Source organism: Anoplopoma fimbria, chromosome 6, assembly GCF_027596085.1.
Source record: "Anoplopoma fimbria isolate UVic2021 breed Golden Eagle Sablefish chromosome 6, Afim_UVic_2022, whole genome shotgun sequence".
In the NCBI taxonomy this organism is placed as follows: domain Eukaryota; kingdom Metazoa; phylum Chordata; class Actinopteri; order Perciformes; family Anoplopomatidae; genus Anoplopoma; species Anoplopoma fimbria.
The window spans coordinates 6,354,664-6,381,207 of NC_072454.1; the positions used below are offsets into that span (position 1 = coordinate 6,354,664).

A 26,544-nucleotide genomic window follows, 5' to 3' on the forward strand; every position below is an offset into this window, starting at 1 on the left:
ACTTACTTACTTAACTGTCTGGGTGGAATGCTTTCCACTGTAACTTAACCTAATTTAGCTTAGCTTAGTTTAACTTTATTTAATTTAACTTAACTTAATTTAGCTTATCTTAACTTGACATAACATAACATAACTTTACTTAAGGGTTTATATTTTCATTTAACTAAATTTAACACAAAGACAATCTTTAATCTTTAACTTCTGCAGTAAAAACTTTCTTCCAAGCAGTGAGTGTTTTTGAGTGTTTTATACATAACACCAAGGTTTTTCATTCATCATAAATAAAATATCGCCATAGATTTATTTATTTTACAAATCATTTTCAGCCTGAAACTCTCCACAGCTCTGGACTCAAACCTGAGTCCTTCTGTAAACAAACTCCAGCTCCAAAACGTCATTCATTCAACAGTCATCTTTCATGGAATTCACATAAAATCTTAACTCAAATCACTACCGTTAGCTAGTGCAAAAATATGAACGTGAGAAACAGCTCTCAGTGTTTTTCTCTGGGGGGGGCGAAGGTCTTTCGGGTACGTTTGATTCGTTGATCAGAAGCGGGTCTTGAAGCCAGAGAGCTCCAGCTTGTCGATGGCTCTCTGGTCTGTGAAGGAGGCTTTGGTGATCCGACTGGATGGACTTCCTTTTTTACTCAACCATACCTTCCTGTAGAGGACACAGGTAGAAGAAGAAAAGGATAGATATTATAATGTACATCTGTTCCACACAATAAGATTAAAAACTTGTAAACAGCGTCTGCACAAATGAGGTAGTCTTATGTTGGGTGGAAAATGCAGTGGACCAAAATAGTGGAGAGAAAGACCAACATCGTTGCGGTACAAAAGGGTAGACAAAAATAAAAAGATAAAAAAAAAACAGCCTTTAAGGGGTCAAACCACTATTTGGACAAACCAGGGGCATGATGGGAAAATACAAACATTCCTGCAGCTATATTTAACCCTGAGAATGGAGCGCTCTGCAGCAGAAATACTCAGTTTTGACCACCGTACCACTGATGATTGTGATGCTTCTGACAGGGTGTGTGTGTGTAGATTAAAGGAGATTTGAGGGGATCAGGGTCACGTCCACGTAGATGTACTGACTGAAGCTCAGCCAGAGAGAGAGAGAGAGAGAGAGAGAGAGAGAGAGAGAGAGAGATAGAGAAAAGAGAGAGAGAGAGAGAGAGAGAGAGAGAGAGAGAGAGAGAGAGAGAGTGAAAGATAGAGAGAGAGAGAGAGAGAGAGAGAGAGTGTGAGATGAGCTGTCCTACTTTTCTTTTTTTTGGCAAAAAAACTTCTCCATCTACAGACGACCGATCTGCTCTGTGACCCACTACTCTACTGTATATACACACACACACACACACACACACACACACACACACACACACACACACACACACACACACACACACACACACACACACACACACACACACACACACACACACACAACTCTTAGTATTAAGTCTCCAACAGCTGGATGTTTGCTGGTTTGTAATCTGCTGCCATTTTTCCTCTTAAACAACACACTGATCCCTTTGATCCACACACACATGCTCGTACTTCCATACTTGTGAGGACCCTCATTGACAGTGCATTTACAGGGTCCAAACCCTAAAAAGGATAATTCCAGTTTAGTATGACTGACATCTTGTTTTTTGTTTTGTATGTCAACTTTTGAATGATATAATCTTATAAATCACGGTCCTCCTCCATCAGGCTGGCCTGTGCTGTGCTGATATCTTAAAATCATTTCACAATTGTAAACATAAACATTCCAAATGTTCGCAATTCCAACTGCCTTCAATTTGGCATTTCGGCCATTGCTATCTTGTTTTGTTGCAATAAGAAGTGACGCAAGAGAGTGGAGCCGAGTACAACTGAAGTCTGAATAACACACTTTTAGGCAACCAAAATTGTACAACTAACTTTCATGAACTGAAAACTCTAAGACGAAAACACTTAGCTTTATGGTCTATTTTACTCTAAATGGGACCATAGTTTACTAAATGAACATCATACTGTATTGGAGAAGATTTGAAACTATTGATTAAGCCCATAAACTCATGTTTACTGAGGTAATAAATTAAGTGAGAAATAGGATCATTTTCTTCTATATAATTGGACTTCTTTTTGCAACGTGAGGAGTTGCCCCCTGTTGGTCATTAGAGAGAATGCAGGTTTAAGACACTTTCGCAATGGCTTTCCAAAAACCTTCTCTTCTCAGCGTTACTTTGTGCATCCACCTTCCAGCCATTCACAACATTTTAAATACTTCTCCATAACATTAAACAAGCTGTCTACAGTTTATTAACACAGCAGCTCAAACTGCCCCGTGGTTTAACGGCGAGGACACTGACCATGATCTTAATCCAGCAGAGGACCCCTGGTGCTACTCTCTTTCTCCTTCAAATTGTGTCTTATCACTAACCCATAATGTCTATATAACACACACACACAGACATACACACACACAATTCTGCCATGTTCTTGGATTAATATAATCCAAATCATGTGAGGGTGAGACACCGGTTACATCTGGTTTTCTCTGTCTTTCCTCATCAAGCTTTCTTTCTTTCTTTACCCCTTCCATCTATCTTTTCTCCTTTATCATTCCATGTTGTTTCTGTGTTTAATTTTGTCATTGTCTCCACTGTAATTTTATTAGGTTGGTTATTATGAAGATATCTTCTTTTTTCTTTTTCTCCCTGTTAAAAGTTCTTGTTTTTAAGAGTTTTTTCTTAACCAAAGCAAGGGTTTAAGGGCACAGGGTGTTGTATTCTGTAACCATGACATGTTTTTTTACACGTTTACTTGGTTTCGCGCCAGCAAATTCCAAAATAGGGAGCATTTTTTGTTTCAGTTACTTCCTTGTTTTTATCCGCCTCTCTTTCTTTTCATACATCCTTCAGTTTTTTTCCAGGTTGTTTAGCTGCTCGGCTCTCTTGGAGTTTGATTTTTCTCAGAGGAAAAAGTGGAAACCACCCACTTGTTCACCTCCAACCTTCAGCTCTCACATTCATCCTCTTTCTCTCCATCCTTTCTTACCATTTCTTACACTCCTTTTTTAACTCCTTCCTTCATTTTCTCAAACACCCTCTCTCCTCCCTCTCTTGCCTTTTCTCTCCCCTTTCTCCTTCCATCTCTCCTGTCTCTGCCTAACTTCCATCCAGTATTATTATTTCGCCACACCCTCTCTTATACTTCCTCCCTTTCTACGCCCAGAGGAACAGCTGCTTCCTGTCTCCCAGGCCCTGCAGGATGTGAGGTTGGGGTGAAAGTGGAGTCGAGAGGAAGGAAGTGAGAGTGAGCTCGTTGACACGGAAAAGATCTCTGATAGAATGGAAGGAAATAGTATAGTATGTGTTTGTATGTGTGTGTGTGTGTGTGTGTGTGTGTGTGTGTGTGTGTGTGTGTGTGTGTGTGTGTGTGTGTGTGTGTGTGTGTGTGTATGTGTGTGTGTGTGTTAGGGTTCAAAGTCTTCAATGAAAGCGAGTGTTAATCAGTTTGGGTATAAAAGTCACAGTGAGGTTAATTATGATTTATTAGCTATTTGACTAAACCTAATCAGCTCTTTTATTATATAAAAAACAAAAGTCCAATCCCAAAATAACATCTGCTTATACAAAAGTAACACTCACAGTGTTGTGTGCTTCTGCTTTAAGTTTATACTACGAAAAAAGCAGATGTTATTCTTAAAGAAAAAGTAGTCCAGCTGTTTGCTTCACTCAAATGAACTGAAGGAAAGGAGTGTTGGATTTGACTCCCTGTTGGTGCCAGGTGGACGGGGTTTACCCATGAAGATTGACTCTGCCATAAACAACATAGCCATTGTCCAAACCCCCTAAATATAAGAACAATATAAAAAAAACAAGACAAGAACAGAACCAAAAGAAGAAAACACAATCCAACATGGAAATACAAAGACAAAACATATAAAATAAAATAAAAACAAATTATAAATAAAGATTTATTTTCTCATAAAACCTTTGCAAGGCCGACATTTTGAACAATTTTAAATCTATTGTTTACATCCATGTTTACTAGCTAGCAGTCTCTTGTTGTAATGTAGTGACAGTAAAACCCCTCCACCTCTCCCACAGAAATAAATCCAGTTCCAAACGGGCTTTTGACGAATCTTAACCTTTAACATCTAAATCATGACCACAACAAAGACTGCTTCTATGAAAGCTGTGTTGTGCACTTTTAATTTAAACTATTACTCATTTATTCAAACAGTACATTTCCTTAAAATACCAAATACCTCCATACAAATCTCTTTTTTAATAACACATGGCTTTTTAATGATGTTCTTATTCTATTTCTCTGTAACTGGACCAGTAAACTCCACCCGCCTGGTGGAGCAAAGAGATGAAAACAAACACCAAGAATTATATCATTGTTTTTGGATGTGTGTGTGTGGGAGCAGCAGATCCCTTGAGGTAGATGTCATCTCAGAGAGGCGTCCACACCCTGGTGACATCACTCCCGCCGGACAGAGAGGATGTGACATCATAATGATTATTGGGAATACATTACATTACATTACAGTCCGGCTTTTACAGAGAGGATGTCATAAAACAAACTGATGACAGGCTACCCAAGGTGCCACCATCAGACTCTAACTAACATTCAGCAGTTCATCATGATTATTGGGAATAACCACTGATTCAGTGAAGGAAAGAGAGACGGTGCAGTGATGTGTTCATGGACTGGTTTAGGATCAGGTCATACCGTATTTTTCCTCTAAGTAGTTGAACTGAATAAAAAAGTAAAACACAGGAGAGAAACCTGCACATGCTGCAGCTCTGTGTGTGACATCAACTGAACTGAAGCAAAAACTGGACCATTGTGAAGGTAAAGAGCGCCATCTAGTGGCAGAGAAAAGTAAAACCTATAAACACAAGAACTGTTGAATAGCTCAGATGAGTCTGCAAACTCTCTTTTAACTAATACAATTTGCTCTTTGAGAGTTTTTTTCAGCAGAGTTTCAAAAACAAAGAGGATGGAATCAGATGTTTTAATTTAATGGGATCCACTATCTCGTTTTCATGGGGGTCTTCAGACACAAAAAATAAAATAAATGCCAGACAAAATAACATTATTCAAAGTACTGTGTCCATAAATAGACAAAAAAAAATGAGTGTAAATACAAACAAAAACAAAACAAGTAAGTTTCAAGTAACTTAAAGCTGTTTTATGATAATTAGAACTCTGCTTTGAGGGACGTGCAACACATATAGATGTGCAAAATATGTCTTATTTTTTGATAGATCATGATCATGGACTTTTGTTAATTGTCTGTTGTTCTGTCTTTTAATTGTTGTTACGTTATGTTCATTGTTTACTGCATGTGCTTTACCTCAAATTGTCCCGTTGTGGATTTACAACTTTTCTCAAGTCTAAAGAACAAGATGAGGAACAATTAAATATTCAAAAAATTCTCTGCTGGTATGTTTATATACTTGTAGATACATTATAAATAAATAGTCCTTCAGTATGGAAAGAGTATGCAAGTTTGTTACATTGTATTCAAGTTGTTTTGTCCTCTAAAAGAAAAATTTAAACAGGAAAAACCACCATGCTGTCATCGTGTTGTTGTGTTGCATTATACAACGTTGTACTCACATCTCGTCCACCTTGTTAGCGGGACCCTGCACCTGTCCCTCCACCGTCCCATGGTAGGTGTTCCTCACCCAGCCGACCAGGCCGAGCTGCAGACCCTGCTCCTCTGTGTACTGCAAGCAGGGAGGGAGGAAGGTGTTAATTAATTTAAGAACATCAGAAAAACATCACTGAACGTACAGCCATCGAACAAGAAGCAACACTAATCCACTCTAGTCTAGTTTAATAGATGCATTTACCTTTTCTTATTGTTTTCTGCTCTGAATTATTTAGTTAATTGAAGTCTTCTTACATCAGCTCTTGTTATAGTTTTGACATGGTTCTTGGGGAAACATACTCAGAGCATAAAAAACACCTAGACAGCCTGTTGATGCATGAAAACATGTGTATGCACTGAGGCAAACATACACAAACATGCAGACTGAAAAACTTAAAGTGACAAAGTGACAAAGACATATCATAAACATGTGGTTGTACATTTAAAAGCACTGTGGAAAAACAAAGAAGAACCTCATACATGAGATTTTTAAAAGTTTTTTAAAGGAGGCCAGGTTACAGGTTGTTAAGTGGAAAAATGGTGTTAGTGAACTGAATGTAGCTTTGGTGGCAAAACAGCAGGTTATTGGAACAAACAGAGAAACTCACCATTCTGAAACAGACTCCTGTCAAAATAAAAGAGAGAGAGAGAGAAAAATGTCTGAAATATAGAAGATTAATAATAAAAGCCTGTTTATAACATGAATGTATCTGTTCATATGTAACTTTCTGGGATAAATGTTTTTCTTATTTCCACTTACCAACACAAACAGCTCACTAAATTTTCGGGTTAACTAATATTAATAATAATAGTTATTAATAATAATAATAATATTAATAATACGTTTTGTAAAATAAAATATGTGTAATAAAATAAAATAAAGAATAAAATAAAATAAAATAAAATAAAATAAAATAAAATAAAATAAAATAAAATAAAATAAAATAAAAAAAATATTAATTAATAATAAAGTAATAATAATAACAACCCCTAGGCTGCAGTAAGTGAAAGTGCATTGAATTCCTGTACCGTCTCCAGCAGCAGAGCTCTGCCCAATCCTAAATTAAGCAGCAGCAGATCAGTTTACAGCCTCGGCTCAGAGAGCAGAGGAGAAAAGAGAAAGAGAAGAAGAAGAGGGAGGAGAGTTAAACATACAGACCTTGAACGTGACCGGAGATCTCAAAGTCCACCGACACCAGCTCGGTTCCTGCTGATCCAACTTCAGACATCCTGAGAGGGAAACAAAAACAGAAGAGGAGAAGAAGTGTTTTTTTGTGAGAGAACGGGTGAATACTCCCGCTGCTCTCTCTCTCTGCACCACTCTGCACCAACATGGTCATGTCTTCCTCCTGATTTGTTAAAGGAAAATCACCCAGTCTGTGCTGTTGGTATCTGTAGTCCATTTAAACTACAACAACTTCAAATAACATACTGTTAGTTATGTTCACAAATATGATCCTGTTCTGACCCACATGTGGCTGACAGATTTGGTTTGGTAGGTTTTAAAGGTGTGGGCCCGGCTGGGAATCAGCTCAAGGCAGAAGCAGTTGAATCTGCTCTGGGTCAAAGGCTACAACACACTTCAATTCAGGTATTTTCTTAATGATAATGTTTTTGTTTTTGGCCCCGTATATACAACACTGACAGATCATCACCTATTGAGTTGATATGTTGAAGTTATTAGCAGACAGTAACGTATTTAGACATCCAGCAGTTACAGAGCAACATTATATTCAATAGGAGTCTTTGTTTTTATGACCGGATGATTATTAGCCCAATATTCACTCTCTTATAGCTCATATACCGGTAAAGTCAGAAATATGTTCAATACAAGAATATTCCACTAGATGTCAGTCACACCTCACGGAAACTAGCAGCGTTGCTTACCCTCAGTCACACACTCTCTCATCCAGTCCACACCGATGGCAAGCCTTCAGGAGCACACACACACACACACACACACACACACACACACACACACACACACACACACACACACACACACACACACACACACACACACACACACACACACACACACAGTCTGCATAACCAACTTGCATACACATACACGTCTCAAATAAGATAAGCTTGTTTGACAATAATAGTTATCACTATCAATCATAACACACACAAACCCCAAAAACACTGACATAAATTATGAACTTTCATCTTTGAAGTTTAAATGATCTTTCACATAAATCAGTATTTCATTATAGGACAAGAATAACACCTTTTCACTTTTTTATATCTGTTACAAGATTGAATCAATCATTCTGTTTTTTAATGTGAAAACAGTGTTTTCATTTTAAAAAAACATGCTGCAAATAGTGCATTGACAGTAGTGTTTTACAGGTGATGGAGTGTGAATGAGGAAAGAGTTTATGGATTTTTATAAATGTGGTCATTGAAAGCATTTTGCATGAAATCAATGCAAACTGATTCACAGTTTGGACACATAAGAGTTTGGACAATGTGACTTCAGTTTTTACCAATGCATGTTTAAAAAACAGGGTAACAAAAAGCAAGGAAGACTATATTCCTGAGTTTTACAGCGTATTGAGTGAAGTTATCCTCGATACTGAAAATGTTTTTATCAATTACATTACTGGAAAATTTTAAGTTTTTTAGACATTCAAAAATAAAAACGTTTTTTATTAATTAAATGTTTAAGAAGTAGTCACATTTAGTGCAGTCCTAGCTTTTTTAAAAGTCAGGGATCTTTGTTGCACTTTGCACCTTTCTATCTCATGGTTCAGCTAGAGAATGTTTTTATTTGTATCAGTTAGGAGTATTTGAATGACCCAAACTGCTTATATTTTAGCGTGTGTAAATATGAGAGGAAATGAAGGCGAGGATGCTTGTGTGTGTGTGTTTGCAGACCATCTAGGAAAATACTCGGCGACCATCACGTCCCTCTTTAAGCCCTTTAATACCACAGAACACACTGTAATCTCCAAACACACACACACACACACACACACACACACACACACACACACACACACACACACACACACACACACACACACACACACTGAGAACATTCAACAATTAGGGCAAACACACGCATGCTCTAACACCCCCAACCCCCGCAACACACACACACACACACACACACACACACAGTAATGTTAGAGTGGTCTAATCTGTGTGAGTGTCAAAACAAACACCAGGCGCTAAAGGGACTGTAAATCTAACACGCTGCTCACATTTTGCTGCTACACTGCGTCCATCTGCACTCACAGCCCGACGCCGTGCAGCTTGTTGAATGCTTTTCTGCACAGGACACCTGGAAAGTTCTGCAAATACGTCATTGTGGAGATTGTGTTTTCTTGTGATCACGTTGTGCCTACAGTTTAGTAAAGGTTAGATCAGTTTCACAATCAACCTGATGATGGCACATGGTTGAAAGTCAGAGGACGACTAAAATCATTAAGACAACGAATGATTGTACAAAACTACAAGTCATACAATAGTTGCTGAAATATAGATATTAGCAGGATAACATGGCTGAACATCATCAAAAAATCATGCATCACTGCTGATTAAATCTTCCTTTATGTTATCTCTGTGTCCATATCATTGACTGCACTTTTCTAACAAATGCCAATGTGTCGGTAAATTGTAAGCATGCAATACATTTAGTGAAGGTTTAGTAGGATGCATTCAAATTAAAGAAAGGTCTCTGAGAACATCACTTCTGCCGAATCAACTTCTTTGAGACTTTTTTTCTGATCAATATATGACAAATGCTGTATATAAATCTATTATATTTTATCGCAGACGCTGATTTAAAATGGCAACATATCATTTTTGTTGGGAAAGAAAATCCTACCGAGTATATTTTTTTGCCCCTGATTTGAAAGTGAGGTTGTGTGTAGTACCACCAAGAACCTGCACCATATGTATATTTATAGTATGTCTACTAAATAGTTGATGTACAGTACGCACAGCAGCTCAGTTGGAGAGAAAAAAAAACAGACAGACTTCAGTTAACGGCTCGTCAGTCTGAATCCTGAACGACGCCGATCCCCAACAAGAGCCAGGAGGTCAGAACGTACCGGAACATCAAGTACAGCACGCCTCAACACACACACACACGCACACACACACACACACACACACACACACACACACACACACACACACACACACACACACAGCCAACCTGCATCCCTGCATAAAACCCTGTACATCATCAGCATGGATAAAATCAAAGGAACAGCCAGGATGTATACTACACAAATAGATGGATAGATGTACACATGCAAACATAGAGGCGCACACACACACACACACACACACACACACACACACACACACACACACACACACACACACACACACACACACACAGCCAACCTGCATCCCTGCACAAAACCCTGTACATCATCAGCATGGATAAAATCAAAGGAACAGCTGAAACATAAAAAATAAAGACAGGATGTATACTACACAAATAGATGTATAGATGTACACATGCAAACATAGAGGCACACACACACACACACACACACACACACACACACACACACACACACACACACACACACACACACACACACACACACACACATCTTTTGAAAGAGCTGTTTCTCCCTATTTATAGTCTCTGAGCTAAGCTAAGCTAACTAGCTGCTGGTTCTAGCTTCATATTTACCTTACAGACATGAGTGTTGTCAGTCCCATATCTGAAATATAAACTAGTATTATATTTTAGTATTCAGGATAATTATGAAGAATGTTAAAACTACAAAAGGAATATGGATATTGAAATGATTGATGTAAAATCCTGAAATAGCTTAAATGCCAAAACTTTGACTTTATGGAGCCCGGTAAAAAAAGGTTGTAGAAAAAAAAGATTTAATTTACTTACTACATTTAGTTCAACGTGAAATATAAAAAATAGGGTCAATCCACTTCTGTAGCTGTCATAGGGACCCTAAATAAAAAAAACGTAGGCAAGATCTCGAAAAAGTACATCTTTATTTTTTCAACCGTTGATATTTTTTCCCCTCTGGAGCACCGTAAAACTGAGATGAGTTGTTGAGATTAATAATTCAATTTAAATTCCCTTCCTTTCTTCTGTATTTGCATTTTTCCATTTAGCATTTAATATTTAAGTTTTTTTCAGATTGATGTTAATGAGGAGGCGTGGTCTGCAGAGTGGAGGGTGTGATGGGATGGATGAACCTTATGGACACCAGCGGACTCTGAACTTGCTGAACACAGAAAAAAAAGGTTCTCCACTTATTAAACTAAAGATTAATTTGATGGTGCAGGAAACACACTCCAGATAAATGTGATGTGTTTGTGTGGAAGCTGAATGCTAAGGTTGCTTGAACTGGTCGTCATGGCAGCGCTCCCTGCCTAACTCCATCACGGAGACACCAGAGGCCAAGGTTAGTCTCTCCCTCTCTCTCCTCTCTCTCTCTCTCTCTCTCTCTCTCTCTGCCAGGGGCCAGTGTGCCGACAGCTGGGGACTCTGACATGAAGCCAAGATGATTGCTCCTGTAAAAATATTTACGATACGCACAAACAACCACCTCCCCCACACACTCATAAATACTGAACATATGACCCCTCCCACACACACATACATATATACTGTACACACATGGAGTCCTAACTGTTACAGCAGATGTGTCAAGCCAGTCCTCATTTTCATATAAAGGAAGATTAAAGCAACACACAGAGCAGTAAAGGAATAGAGGAGGTTCTCAGATCCTTTACTAAAGTAGAAATACTAATAACACACTGTAAAAAATCCTGTCCTGCACTGGAAATGCTATGTTAGTAAAAGTATTATCAGTAAGATTTAAAGTAAAAGCACTTTTACATTTTATATTGAACGGCAACTAATGATTATTTTCAGTAGCGATTTATCTGTTGATCGTTTACTTGATCGATCCATTTATTTTAGATTACATTCAAAATGAAATAAAAGCTCAAAGTGACACCTTCAAATGTCTTGGTAGTAATAATCATTTAGTTTACTGTAATTTAAGACATAGAAAAGCAGCAATTTTTCCACATTTCAGAAGTTGAAACCATAAACATTTTAGGCATTTTCACTTGATAAATTATATAAAATGGAATCACTCAATAAAATACTTCAAATTTGTACTTCAATACAGTACTTGAGTAAATGTATTTACATTCACCACTGGGAAGATGTGGTTATACAGTAGCGATGTGTGCAGAAATGCAATGTAGAAGACAAAAAAACTTTCCTGGACAAATTCTGTTTCATTGAAAACTCATGTAGCTGCAATAATCGTTTCAATGTGTTACTATTTGTACTATGCAATGACATTAAATGTAATCTTATTTTGAGGTCCAGCTTTTTTTGTAAACGGACAAACAGAGCCACTAATGTCTGAGAGGCCGTGCACAATTAACTGCTGAGTTGAGGCTGGTGACATGTTGGAGATTAATTAAAGTAATGATGCGAGGGGTTAAGATGCACACTTTGTGTTTGTTTAATACAAAGCTCATGTGCTTTTTGGGGTGACGACATGGCAGAGTCAGCCTCAATGGAAGCAAAATTTGCCCCAAAAAGGTAACATTTTGGATTTGAAGCCAACAAAGATGAGCCGAAAAAACATAGAGGAGGCAACGTGTAAAATAAAAACACAATGTTTTAGTTGTCCTGCTGATTGTAGGGGTGCTTGACTCTCTGCTTCTTCTTCTTCTTAATTTGTGTATATTGGCAGTTGTAAAACCAGCTCAGAGGTGCACTACTACCTGCATTTTTAATACTGTAATGCTTCAATTCAATCCACTGGCAGTTAGTTTGGTGACATATAAAGGCAGCATAGGTGGGAGAAGGCGGGAGCTTGTGTCAGTGTCAAACGCAGCTTGCAGGGCTGTGGTTATTTCCTGGAGCCAGTACATAATGTACAGTACAGTCTATTCCTTCTCCGGCATTACAGAGGATGTGTTTCAGTAGCTCAACCAAGTGCCTGAACAAATGTGCTTCAAATAAAATAATTTCATAAACTCTGAAATGTATTTCATTCAGTTCATATTAGCACGTGGCTGGTGAACATATCCTTTAAGTATCTGTTACCGCATTGAATATGAATGCCGTGTGCTCAATGTGCTCGTAAAAACATTAGCAACAAAAAGCAAAACAACTCTAAATAATTTGAGAGTTCCCTCACTCAAAGGAACATCTTTTTTCTGGAGCATTCAGCCTCAACTCACAGCCTCCCTCAGCAGATGGAGTTTGCTCAGTTTCCATGGAGACGGTTCAGTTGTCATCACGTGATCCGATCTCCTCATGAAGAAAATAAGATGCTGAATGAACTTTATTAAAGGATTTTTATAGTGATTGAACAATTCTGGATATTAGTACACACACACACACACAGGAGTATATGTACATTCCAATTCTTCTATTCAATTTGTGTGTTTATATGTCTGCATCTGCAGTTTGTGGGTGTCCAAGTGAGTGTGTGACTTAGTACATGTATCCATGTGCCTTGTGTGTGTGTGTGTGTGTGTGTGTGTGTGTGTGTGTGTGTGTGTGTGTGTGTGTGTGTGTGTGTGTGTGTGTGTGTGTGTGTGTGTGTGTGTGTGTGTGTGTTCACACTACAGTATGTGCCTCAATGTGTGTGTGTGTTTACACTTGGATGAGCCTTCTGTTCGGCATGCAGTCGCTCTCAGTGAGCTGGGTTTTTAGGTCGCAGTGTTCTTTCTGCCACAGCCGCACATACAGACACACACACATATATATACACACACACACACACACACACACACACACACACACACACACACACACACACAGCCATAGCTATGTCAGGGGAAGATGTTGGGCGCTATTAGGTGCCGGGCTGCCGAGTTTGGGTGGATGGGGGTGGTGGTGTGTGTGTGTGTGTGCGCGTGTGTATGTGTGTGTTTAGGGGGTCTCAGAGGTCTTGTCATGCATACGGGCACAGAGCCAAGCTTAGGGGCTGTGTGTGTGTGTGTGTGTGTGTGTGTGTGTGTGTGTGTGTGTGTGTGTGTGTGTGTGTGTGTGTGTGTGTGTGTGTGTGTTGGGTGCTGGAAGGTTTAAAGCCTCCACTGCTGTGTAACATGTCGACTCTTTTTAGTAATGTCATCCAACACACACACACACACACACACACACACACACACACACACACACACACACACACACACACACACACACACACACACACACAGTTACATGCTGGACTCTTACGTTAGCATTACACAAACACACACACACGCACACACACACACACACACACACACACACACACACAGTAAGTGAAACAATAAGCAGGGAGGATTCTCTGATTCGATGTGACTCGACAGCAGCAGCGTACAGTCTCAGATGCATTAAGAGAACAGGACGTATATGAGATAGATTACGGTCATCAGGTTCACATTCGCCATCGTCATATACTAACCTACTTATAGCCTATATCACACATTTTATTAAGCCTTGTGGGTCTTTATCATAAACGGTTCACATTTAGTGATGTAAGTCGGTCATGTTGGAGAACATAAATCGATATATATATATATATATTTACTTTTCAAGTGCATTATCTGGATAGAAAACACAAAAGCACATTAATTAAAATACACTTCTACTGCGGCAGAGATTGGAAAAAAATCAATCAAATGTGAAGTCTTGAAGATGCTCTCTGATGTGAACGGTATATTTTGACTCTGATCATTTATATATTGTTTTAACAAAAAGGCCTGCAATTTTCAGAAATACTAATACTAACTAATATTCACTTTCTTGCCAAGAGTTAGGCAACAAGATGAATTCCACTCTAATGTCTATACGGTAAATATGAAGCTCCAACCTGCAGCCAGTTAGCTTAGCTTAGCGTAGCTTGAAAACTGCAAACTGAGGGAAATAAACCAAGCCTGGCTCTGGTAACAAAATCACCCCACTGCCAGCACTTCTAAAGTTAGTTTAATCTGTTAAAAAAAAGGATAGTTTACAGTTTTACGTGGATTTGCACCAAAGTCTTTTTATTGGGTTGCAGGCTGCCAGGCATCCAGCAAATTACAGGTATAAATATATAAACTAAATGTATATAAATAGAAAGTAAGTTAACAAGAAGTTTCTCCAAAATATCAAACTATTCCTTTAGGGTTTTACATTATTTTGAAGGCTTTTAATTCAGAATTTTATCATGTTTTGAAGTGTAACTGATCATGTCTTTCACATAAAAGGGACTCAGGTACTTAATAGGACACGAGACCAACAACAACATTGTCATAGACACGTGAATCCAGATCAATCTCCAGGAAGATACAGTAACATGCTACAACGTGTTCATTAGTGAGCTTTAAAGCTGCTGGAAGGAGGAAATCGTTAGCCTATTCCACGTTTCCTGTCTTAATGCTAAGCTAAATTAGCATGCTGCTGGCTTGGTTTGATCTTCCTCAAAATATCAAACTATTCCTTTAACCATACGGTGGCCTTTATGTGACAGTGTTCACTTCACATTTGTACTGAGTTGAAAATATTACGGACGTGTTACAAGTCTGAACGAGTGAAATGGCCTTTTGCCTTTTTCACTAAAAATGACTGTGAGACGAACAGGTAACATTTACAGGACCTTCACTTAACGAGGTTCAGGTTTTAAAGCACCTGAAATATTTATTCTAAATTGCGTGAACATCTATGGTTAATGTTCTGTAGTTCCATTGTTTTAGTTTTCCTTTTTTTTATAGAAAGATTTGAAGCCAGGACATGCTATCTTTTTAACACATTTTATCCATCATCCATTAAAATACATCTCTCCTCCTCTTCCTATGTGCTATTGTCAAAAGTGAAAATGTCACACATTAATTTAGGACGGATGAGTAGAATTGTATGAATGTAAGTGTGTGTGTGTGTGTGTGTGTGTGTGTGCGTGCGTGTGTGTGTGTGTGCGTGTGTGTTGCCAACTCTGGTTACCAAATTGACCTTAATCAAAGGACACAGGAGCAGTGGGCCGCTACAATACACACAGACCTGGAGGGTGTGCAACAACCGACACACACAGTCAAAACACACACACACACACACACACACACACACACACACACACACACACACACACACACACACACACACACACACACACACACACACACACACACACACACACACACACACACACACAACTGAGTGTTGGCCAGGGGCAGTGTTTGAGAGAAAAAGCAAAAGAACATTTGTCCGGTCAGTTGGTGTCTGACTCCTCGCAGTCCAAACAAGACATAGGATGCCTGTGTGTGTGTGTGTGTGTGTGTGTGTGTGTGTGTGTGTGTGTGTGTGTGTGTGTGTGTGTGTGTGTGTGTGTGTGTGTGTGTGTGTAATGTGTGTGTGTGTGTGTGTGTGTGTGTGTGACTGTTTTCTGATCCGCTTCTGAGATGTTGAAAGGTTTGGTTAAGTTTTGGCACAATAACAATGTGGTAACGTTCAGGGAAGAACTAGGTGGAAAGAAACAAATGTTCCATGTTGGTAAAATACAGGATGCAATCAGTCGGCTCTCTTCTCAAGGCTACATGCTTTGCTGTTTTGATGGTCCACCTTAACCTTCTTCCATCTTCCCTTCTGAGACGTTCATGTCATAATAACCCAGGCAGAAGAGGTTCTCATCTGATAAAAACAAACAACTACGAAACATAAGTTATGCATTTGAAGAACCAGTGCTTTTTTTCTTTAAAAAGGACAGTCTCAAAGCTTTTTGTGTTTGATTGTGATCTTGTACAATTCACTCGATGCGGCTGTTAATTCCTCAAAAGATCTAACTGAACGATTGATAACTAACTCGTGTGACTTCTCTAGAACATGATGAACCTGGTGGATCGATCCACTGAGTAACTATCGCATGGGCTCTCTCTCCATCCCTCTCCATCTCCCAGTGCTTGATTCGGCTTCCCTACATCAGGGTAGTTCCTCTCTGCTCTCATTCAGCCATCACTCTAACAAATAAAGGCAGCATTGTTACATAAGCCCCATTTGAACGGGATTAACATTACAGGGGGAGGTGAATAATAAAATATTCACTGTGCTCCTCTGTAGTTCAACTCATCGTTGCAGATGACAATCATGAAATTACAGCATGTGATCTGTAGGAGACGTGGACATTCAGCCGGAAAAAGCCAAAATACAGTAGGTGACATTAAAACAGCACATTTGATGAGCCTCTGTGGGGTCTTGACCTCCCGAACTTTAACTGTTTCTGTCGTCATATTGGTCCTCGGATAGGCATATATGTGTGTTTCCATCTATCAGAATAGAAAAGAAACCACATTTTTGACTTCCTCAATTTTCACACAAAAGTCAAATTTCATAAAAATACAAAGCAGCTCTTTCCACAGAAACAAACTCAGGGATTCTCATTTAAAAAGAAGGATGTCACTACGGATGGGATTTAAATTACAGCAGTTCATAGTGGGGTGGAGTATTACTGGGGCTAGGGGGAAAAATACCCACATACGCACTATGGACGGGTTTAAAATCATGCACCAGCTCAAGTAATGTTAAAGTCATCCCACCTGGTCTAGAGAAACTAATCCAGTCCCAATGGGGCTTTAGAGCTATTTGCAAAGGACTAGAATTACAACACAGTCCCATGGCAGTTTGTGAAATAGTCAGGAAATGCAATTTATTGTTTTTGTGTACAGGACCCAGGACGACTTCTTTTTTGGGACGACATGACGTTACAAAACAAAAGTTAGGTTTAGGCAACAATACAACTTAAGTTAGGTTTAAGGAAAACATCATGGTTGGGCTTAAAACAACTATGCACAGTTATGTTTAGGAAAACAGTCACGAATGCTAGCTTTATAGGCAATGAAAACACAACAACATTGTGGGATGTGTGGTCTCGAACACCCATCTCATGGTCCAAAGTCCTGTCTTTGTTGGACAAATCAACCTCCCCTCAGTCCATCATAAGTGGTCTTTCTCAATATTTAATACTCCGTCACTAACTCTGACAGTTTCATAGTAACATGGATGCGTTTCTTTTGTCTGTCCACCACAACAACAGATCCTGATAAACTTCCCAGTGGCCTTGTTTTAGTCCGTAGCAACATGAAAGAAAAAAAAAGTCAATGCGTGTCCATTTACACAGAACCAATAAATTGCAGTTCATTTTAACAGACTAGACATCAGCGTCTTCTCTGTCGTCCGCCTTCAGAACATCAACTGATTCATCTCCTTGATCCCTGACCTCACCGCCAAACGGGCCTCAACCCTTCAGTTAAGTCCTGCAGCTAAATCCTGAGCTGGGGGTTCAAGGAGCTAAAGTAGCGCTGAGCTGCAGGGTCTCTGGAGCTCCAGCTGCATCTCATGAATAAGTCGGACGCTGTGCCCGCCTCACGCCGATCTCAGGTCCCAGCAGCGGCGGCACAATCAAACACGCCGTGTAGCATAATTCATCATGTCCATAATCCATATTTCAGAGGAGGCTCCGGTGCTTAAGACAACTGCTTAGCTGGAGTTTGAACGTGTGAATATTTCAGTGTACAAATTAACTTGGCAGAAAGAGACAAACAGCAAATTGTCCAGTTTTGTTCAGTCGGGATTGCTTCAATGAAACATGATTGTTGCTCTGACTTGAGTAAATTAACACTGATGGTGAAAGAAATCTGTAAAGACTAAATTTGTTCCTATATCTAGACCTATTGTTCAAACAAAACTTTATTTTAGGTTCTTGTAGAGATTCACAAGTTCAGTAATTGAATGCCATCTCGCATAGCTTAACCCTAACTTACACTGCAGTGTTGACGTTTTTAATGTGACTGCAGGCTGAGTCAGCAATTAAAAAACACTTCCTCACATAACTTCTCAGAGGGTTTTGGTGTCATTATCCGTCCAGCTTGGCTCACTAGTTTTCTGTATTTTGTGTAAGCAAAGAGAACAATAGCCAACAGCAACCTTTAGTGTCAACAAGACAAGTAATGACACGAGTCAGATGGAAAGGGCATTTCTGGAACGCCCCACACATTTCAGGGCTTACTGTCGTCATAATAAATAATAATGTTCAGTTTTCTAGTCCTAACTGTCTTAATGGTTTAGTGGTTCTGGCTGTACGGTTCTGTTTGTATCTCTTTTCTGTCTTTATGGTCCTGTGTTTGTACGGTTCTGCATTTGTATCACTTTTCTGTTTGTTTGGTTCTGTGTTTGTATCTCTGTTCTGTTTTTATGGTTCTGTTCTTTATCTTTGTTCTTTCTTCATGTTTTAAGGGGTTCTGTGTTTGTATCTATGTTCTGTTTTACGGTTCTGTTTCTATCTCTGTTCTTTCTTTGTGTTTTTATGGTTCTGTTTGTATCTTTGCTCTGTTTGTAGTGTTTTTAGGGTTCTGTGTTTATAACTCTGCTCTGTTTGATCGCTCTGCATTTCTATCTCTGTTCTGTTTTGATCGTTCTGTTTCTATCTCTGTATGTTTTCCAGCAGAGCGGCTCAGGCTCTCCCTCCGCCCCTCCGTCGCCACTCGGCTGAACTCTATTTGAACTGTAACTTGAACCCTGGATGAACTTCGCTAAATTGACCCATTAATCCACTTTGGGTGTAAAGCGGGCTGAACGGTGGACATGAGGACACCTCGAGTCGGTTCAGAGTCAACAGCAGCAGAAACACCTGCTAATCACAGAACATGTGGACGTCAGGCAACCACACACAGATAGAGAGCAAAAAATGCATAAAAAGAAGAGGAATTAGCAGAATAACAACAGTGGAACGAACAGCTAGTACACACAAGAATCTGTAATTGTATTTGAACCGCTTCTCATACAAAATAATAACACCTGGAATGTTATTAATACAGTTTTCTTTAATATTAGTTGATGAATATCAAAGATTATTTCAGAAAATGAAATTCAATGTAAGGTGACCTTGCTGGAACAACCACAAAAACTAATGTTTGACATTTGAATTATCCCTTTATATTTATAATGTATGTATATATTTATATCTGAATATTTATGGATTGAGTGACTATGGATTCAGTGGCTGTATCTATAATTAATCTTTTTGTTAAACCTTATAATTTATATTTATATTTTGTGCAAAGCTGAATGAACAGCCCTGAGGCGAACAGAGGGTAAAGTGTGTGTGTGTGTGTGTGTGTGTGTGTGTGTGTGTGTGTGTGTGTGTGTGTGTGTGTGTGTGTGTGTGTGTGTGTGTGTGTGTTTTAATCTTCCGCCTCGTTAACTGCTTGATGCGGTGTGAAATATGTGTCATGACACACAAACACAAAATAATAGATTGGTAAATATCTGCAGCTGGACAATGAATCCCTGAGTCACTGTCACATTGTATGGATTAAACAAGCAAGATGCATCGTTGGGGATAGATTTTTTTAACTGCCAGGCTAATTGCTTCCAGGCTTTCTGCTAAGCTAGGCTAACCACATCCTGACTCCAGCTGCAAATATATATATATATATATATATATATATATATATATAGATATATATATATATATATATAGAGAGAGAGAGAGAGAGAGAGAGAGAGTCAAAGTATTCCCTAAACATGCCATAGTTTATTTTTAAAATGAACAGTTTCCACACCAATGTCATGACCCTGGTAAGATTAACACGGCAGCAGGTTTCCTTCAGACACCAGCAGTGACCACATGCTGCCACATGCTGCATATTGCATATCATAGAATACATTGTCTTAAAATACTGACATATGCATGCACAAACAAAGATTAAATGCATGTATGCATAAACAAACAAACCCTCGCATGCACTCACCAACTTGGCATAACCAACCGCACACAAGCAAACTCACAAGCCCCCCATTTCGTCACTGTTTTCCCAATGTAGGTCAGTGTGTGAGCATCCCAAACACAACAGAGAGGGAGAAGGGGGAGGAGAAGGAGGGATGGAGAAGGAGGGAGGGAGGGAGGAGGAGGAGGAAAGTAAAACATCCCAGAATGAATCAACCGAATGTTTTGATTTGTAACGGACGCTTTGTTGTCTCTCTGCCTTGTGGCAACATGGGTGCTGATGCCAACCAGGCCTTCCTTCCTCCTCCTCCTACTCCTTTCTGCCCTAAACTCCTCCTCCTCATTCTCTCTATGACAAGTATGTACAGTAGGTGTTTCCTTGCACTTCAGTGCGTGTGTGTGTGTGTGTGAACAAAGCCTTGTAGGGGTTGCATGTATCTCTGTACTTATATTCTGTGAGCAGGTATATGTGTTGTTGTATGTGAGGAGTAATGTATGTGTATGTGTGTGTGTGTGTGTGTGTGTGTGTGTGTGTGTGTGTGTGTGTGTGTGTGTGTGTGTGTGTGTGTGTGTGTGTGTGTGTGTGTGTGTTCAAGGATTATACTCCAACGCCTTGTGCTAATAATAGCTGTGAACTTTGGACGACCCCGACGCTGCCGGCGAGTCAGCCTGATTTAGTTTGGCGTCTCTCGGTGTAAGGGCTCAGGCTGTAATAATATCGCCAACATGAAGGACCAGGACCCATCTCCTCCCTGCACTGTACCCTCCAGAGGGAGTTACCGTGGTACAGTACAGCTCTTAACATGCTTTGACAGGAAGTAAGTCCCCATCCACTGTCCTCATTTCTACACTGAGACTCCCTCCGCCTCTCCGTAAAACAGTTTAGTTTAAACTTTAAACCATTTGGAGTTGGCTCATGTCATGCCCGATAAGCGATTTTGATACTGTTCGCAGATGATGCTGTCATATCTGTCACAGTTTGTTTGAGATTTGGTTGATGACAGACGGGCATAGGTACCTGAAAAGTAAACAAAATCAGGTTGAGAGGTATTTCTGAAATAGAGAGCGTCCTGGAAATCCAGTTGGTGACGTCAACCTTCCAAACTGCGATGACAGAGGTCAATCAAAGACCCGGCACAAAGGTCAAAGATATGGCTGTCGAGTTGGGACGGCAGCTCATGCTTGAAAAACAACATTGCTGATGTTTCATACTGACTGACATGCTGTCAGATCCCATCATAGTTTCCAACAAACTATTGATGAATTACTTGACATAGATTTCCTGGTTCACAAAACAGTGAACGGGCCTCTGAATCCCTAGAGCAGTAGTTCAGAGATCTCTTGGTATTCAGATTTCTATGATTTTGTGATTACATACACTAAACTTATGATCAGAATAATGCTCTTCATAATGCTTTGCAAATACATGTTTTTGCCAAACACATTATACAAAACATTAAAAGTGAGCCAACTTACAACCGGTGATGTACGCAACTAATGGGCTGTAAAGCGTTGTAAAAACACACTTCATTCAAACTGAAGAACAATCGGTAATGAATGCAAGCTATCGGAGCGAAGTCATAGTATAGTACCCTTCATAGAATCTTGCAAGAAACAAAATTAAACTCACTAAGCTGTTTGCCATCAAAGCAGCGGCTGAGTTGCTCATTCCGTTGGCGCAGAGTGGTAATTTGGGGGCAGGGTTGGAGATCCCCTCCACTGTGTTATCACTACTATCCCCTACTGGCCAGGGGCCGCTTAAAAGTAGTGAGTAATGAGTCAGCAGGCAGTCAATGGAAGCATGAAACAGGCGATAAAAGGTGTTTTGAGAACGTCTGAGCCACCGCAACCACAAGAGGGCCTCGAGCAGCAGTCAAAACAGGGCTCCCCAAATATTATGCAGTTTGCTGGAGCAGAATACAAGATTTGCCGTGGACAGACACAGAGGTGCACACTCACTCGCTCACTCATTCACTCACAGATGCACGTGCAACACACGCCACCAATCGCATGATCTTCCTGGCGTAGATAATTATAAAAAAAAACATTACTTTAAGCCAAATAAATGAACACGCATCAATCCTCAGGCTGTACGTTCTACTGAACATGATGTGGATACAGTTTGTTGGACGATTTCATGAGAGCTGACAAAACATATCCAGTCTGCAAACACTTAAAGAACCAGCTGGTCTCTGGTGGGAACTGAATCTGTAATCCTGCTAGTGTTAATGCTCGCTCTTCCCATTTAGCTCCACTTACATGTGTAGCCCTCGATGTACATGCGTGCGTGGGTGGTTGTGACATCATTATTTTATACTTGGAAATTATTATTTTATATGGAGATTAATGATTTATTGCCATTACACTGCACACACACATATAAGGAATGCCTTAATGGTTTTAAGACGTTTACCGCCCAAATTTGTCTTTTTATTCCATGTGAAATATTGCAAACTTAAATATTTTGGTTATTTTCGCTTAATAGCCATAAAACTGTGAAGTTTATTATCTGATTCTAGACATACACAATCACTGGTAGATCTACTTTCTGAACCCAGTCTCCACTTGGTATTAACATGTGACCTGTATCTGGATATCTAATCTGGATCAGGAATAACCTCCTGGTAATGAAGTTATAGATACACGCAGAGTGAGAGAACGTGATTAGAAGTATCAGACATGGTGATCAGCCTTGATACATTTAGACCAATGTGAAACCTCGCAAATTATTCAGAAAGTTCCCTCTTCCTGACAATTAAATAAAAAATAGCCTCCCAATCTGGCAACGCATATTTGTATAACTTCAGTCCGCCTCTTCCTGCTATCTCAAGCTGTCATGTGACAGAGAGAGGTAGCTAAAACTAGTACTATCACGATTCTCCACTGTGATAACCTTCTGACAGCAGAAGTAACGTTAGCATAGAACCAAAAAGTAGCCGATTGTCTCCGTTTGGTGTATGCTGCTGTTATTGTCAACAAATCCCAAACACCAAAACCAACACTGAATGAATCTACTAAAAGGTATTGTGTGTGAATCAAAGCCTGATATATCTTCTTCCTCTGTGCCATACAGCTTTATTGTTATTCAGAAACTATTAAAAACACATCAATGAGCCAGTCCTTTGTTACCATGAACACACTCACTGTAGTTCATTTTGAATAAATCCTACACACACCGTCCTGCTGCAACAAATATTCACTAGAGCACCAAATGTGGATTAATTCGTCGCTGAAAATAGTCCCCTAGGAATGCACTTTTTCCTTCTGTTTGTTTGGTAAGAACTACAGTGACCAACTGTTTGAGGAAATTACTGAGAATTTTTTTTTTTGAGCATGAAAGTATATTTTTGTGAGGAGATTTTACAATGACGGGCATAGAGCTAAAAACCACGTACACGGTAGGGAGTTACGTAAAGTCAATTAAACTGTACTAGTGTTGTTCTAATTAAAAGTCATGAAAAGTGTTGCTTCTCAAAAAGTACGTGTTCTTTTTTAGCTATCATGAAATGTTAGGTTATTTGGCAAGAAAAAGATGACACATCATAATCCTCATCATGTGGCTGCAGCTTTGGACATAAGCAAGAAGAACGAGAAAAGGATCAGACCTTCAATGTGATTCACGTCTTCCTAGAAAACAGCAGCTGGTCCTGAAGTTTGGAGCGCTCGCTAACAGCTACATGGAGAGATGAGTAATGTAAAAAAAGGTTTCTGTCCTCCTCCTCAACAGAGCGCTCATGACAGTGGGCGAGTTAACGAAGGAGTCAGCCAAGTTCATGTTTTGTGAGACCAGACTCATGATAATCTAACTCTTAAAAGCTGCTCATAAATACTTTTGCTGTTTTGGCAACAGTTCTGTAATCTGTGCAGCTGGTGGCGAGCTCAGCCAGCGGAAAAACTGACACCGACACTGAAAGTGTCTGACCGAGAAGGATAAGAGTTCTGGGAAGTTCGTCTGTCACAACAGGGCTACAGAAACTTAAGAAATCATTTGATTTGTTAGCCACCAGGAGGTCCATCATTACGAGAGCAGGATGTTGCTCAAAGCCGCATAACACACCTGTCCAAAATATACACAGGTTACCAACATGTATAACAAAGAAAAGCAGAAAATATTCACATTTTAGAGGCTGAAACAAGCAAATGTTTAGCACCTACCTACAGAACTAATGACCTCAGATGTGCTTTGTGTGATGGTGTCAATTAGTAAATGTTAGTATGCTAACATGCTAAGCTGGCAAACATTATAACTGCTAAACATCAGGATGTTAGCATTGTCATTTTGAGTACAGCCTCACAGATCCGCAAGCACTGCAGACTGTAAACTACGACTACAATATAATGAAATAGGAAATAATAAATAAGCAAGATTAACTGCAGTTCTGTTTTTAAAATCAAATGCATCTCTGGTAAAAAAAAAATTGTTATGGAAAACCTTGGGAAGGAACGATATATTAGCTCATTTTTAAAACTGAGTTTAAAAATGACCGGGAATTTTAAACTCGTTCAGCTTTGCATTAGGTCACGTTCAGACGCACTGCATGAAAATTTGAATGGAGCTATTCCTGCAGGACTCTGGTAAAACAACACATTGAGCCAGGCCTCAACTTGTAATGCAGGGTCATGGAGCTGTGGTTGACAACATGTTCTGATGGATTACTTTGTAACGTGAACAGCGGAAATTTCTTCAGTTTACCTTCACCATCTCCAGAGTTGTTAAATCCTTTCCGAGAGTATTATCAACCTGGACCTATTTGGCTGTTTTAATAACACAGGGCTGTCTGAATCCCTGCTCATTGCGTGTGAATGTGTTTATATATCTGTGTCAGTCATGTGCTGGACTGGCGACATTCATCTTGCCCAGAGTAATAGGGCATCCAGCCCCCCGCCACTCTGCAAGGGATAAGCAGGATACGAAGATGGATGGAATTTCTCCTTACGTTGCAAGCTCACAGTACAGCCTGCTTACCTTAATGGAGGAGATTAAGCCTCTAATAATTAATGGAAGCGCACACTGAGTACTGGCAGCAAGGATGTCTTTAATGATACTTATTCCTGTGCCGTTCTCTTTAAAGGATAATTCCAGTTTCTACTAACTCCGGTCTTATTCTTGTAGTTTTGTACTAATAAGATTGTACTCACTAAGTCAGACAATCTGAGAAGTTGGAAAGAAACCGACCCAGATTATCTAAAGCTCTTCTTTTGGAGGTTAAAACTGAAAGTGAAAGCGTCTGAAATGTCACTAATAAACCACCATCAATGCTCAGGCAAACTCAGAATGTACTGTTTTGAATCAAAGTGTGTGTGTTTGTGTTAACCTGTGTCTTCATGCTTGTGAACGCAGCCCAAACAGAGCCTTTGTTGGAGGTTCAGATCCAGTTAAACAGAAACACCATCTGGTACAAAAACACAGCAGAGATTTAATACAACAGATTGGAGGAGGAAGATGTGGTGTGTGTGTGTGTGTGTGTGTGTGTGTGTGTGTGTGTGTGTGTGTGTGTGTGTGTGTGTGTGTGTGTGTGTGTGTGTGTGTGTGTGTGCGTGCGTGCGTGTGTTTAATCTGGATTTCAGCTCTGTTGTCATACACAATCTGCAGTGAGTGTAAACAAACGATCACACAGCTCAGCGTGTGTCAAAGAACGCAGCTTGTAAAAACCTGTTGTCTCAAAAATCCAAAATTAATATTTACATGTAGATTTCATTTGTTGAAATTAAATGGATTTCAACTCTTTTGAACCTCAATAATAAGGGACATCAATTATAACAAATGGCAGATTGTCTGAGTGGAGAAGCTGGAAAATCTAGTGATTCATTGATTATTAGAATAGTTATTGACAATTTTTGTTGATCAACTAATGAAATAACTGATCACTTGATTCTTTAAACTTGTGTTGTGTTGTCATTGTTTAACATGACCAGCTGTGTCTTCCATTCTGCATTAGAGAAACTATCATTCATATCCGATGAATAAATAAAGATTATTTGGACTGTTTAAGAGAAATATTTAGAGCTAGGATTACTCTCTAAACTGTATTTTTAAAAGTTAAGTGGGTGAACTTTTCTTAAAAAACAGTTTGATGGAAGGATACAGAGGTCTGCCAGGGTTTCTTGTTTTTTCATAACAGCTCCCTGAACCCTGAATTCCAAGGAAAGCAGAGATCAACACGCTTAC

At 39.5% G+C, this 26,544-nt stretch overlaps 1 protein-coding gene across 1 annotated transcript; it reads right to left on the bottom strand.

Moving 5' to 3' along the window:
* Window positions 1-516: 516 nt before the first annotated feature.
* Window positions 517-6,890, bottom strand: LOC129092613 (acylphosphatase-2-like). Its single transcript, XM_054600619.1, has 4 exons — window positions 6,821-6,890; window positions 6,270-6,286; window positions 5,628-5,737; window positions 517-663 (listed from the first exon to the last, which is right to left on the bottom strand). Exons 1-4 carry the CDS (start codon window positions 6,888-6,890, stop codon window positions 549-551), a joined length of 312 nt encoding a protein of 103 aa, XP_054456594.1. The 3' UTR covers window positions 517-548.
* Between the last annotated feature and the right edge of the window lie 19,654 nt (window positions 6,891-26,544).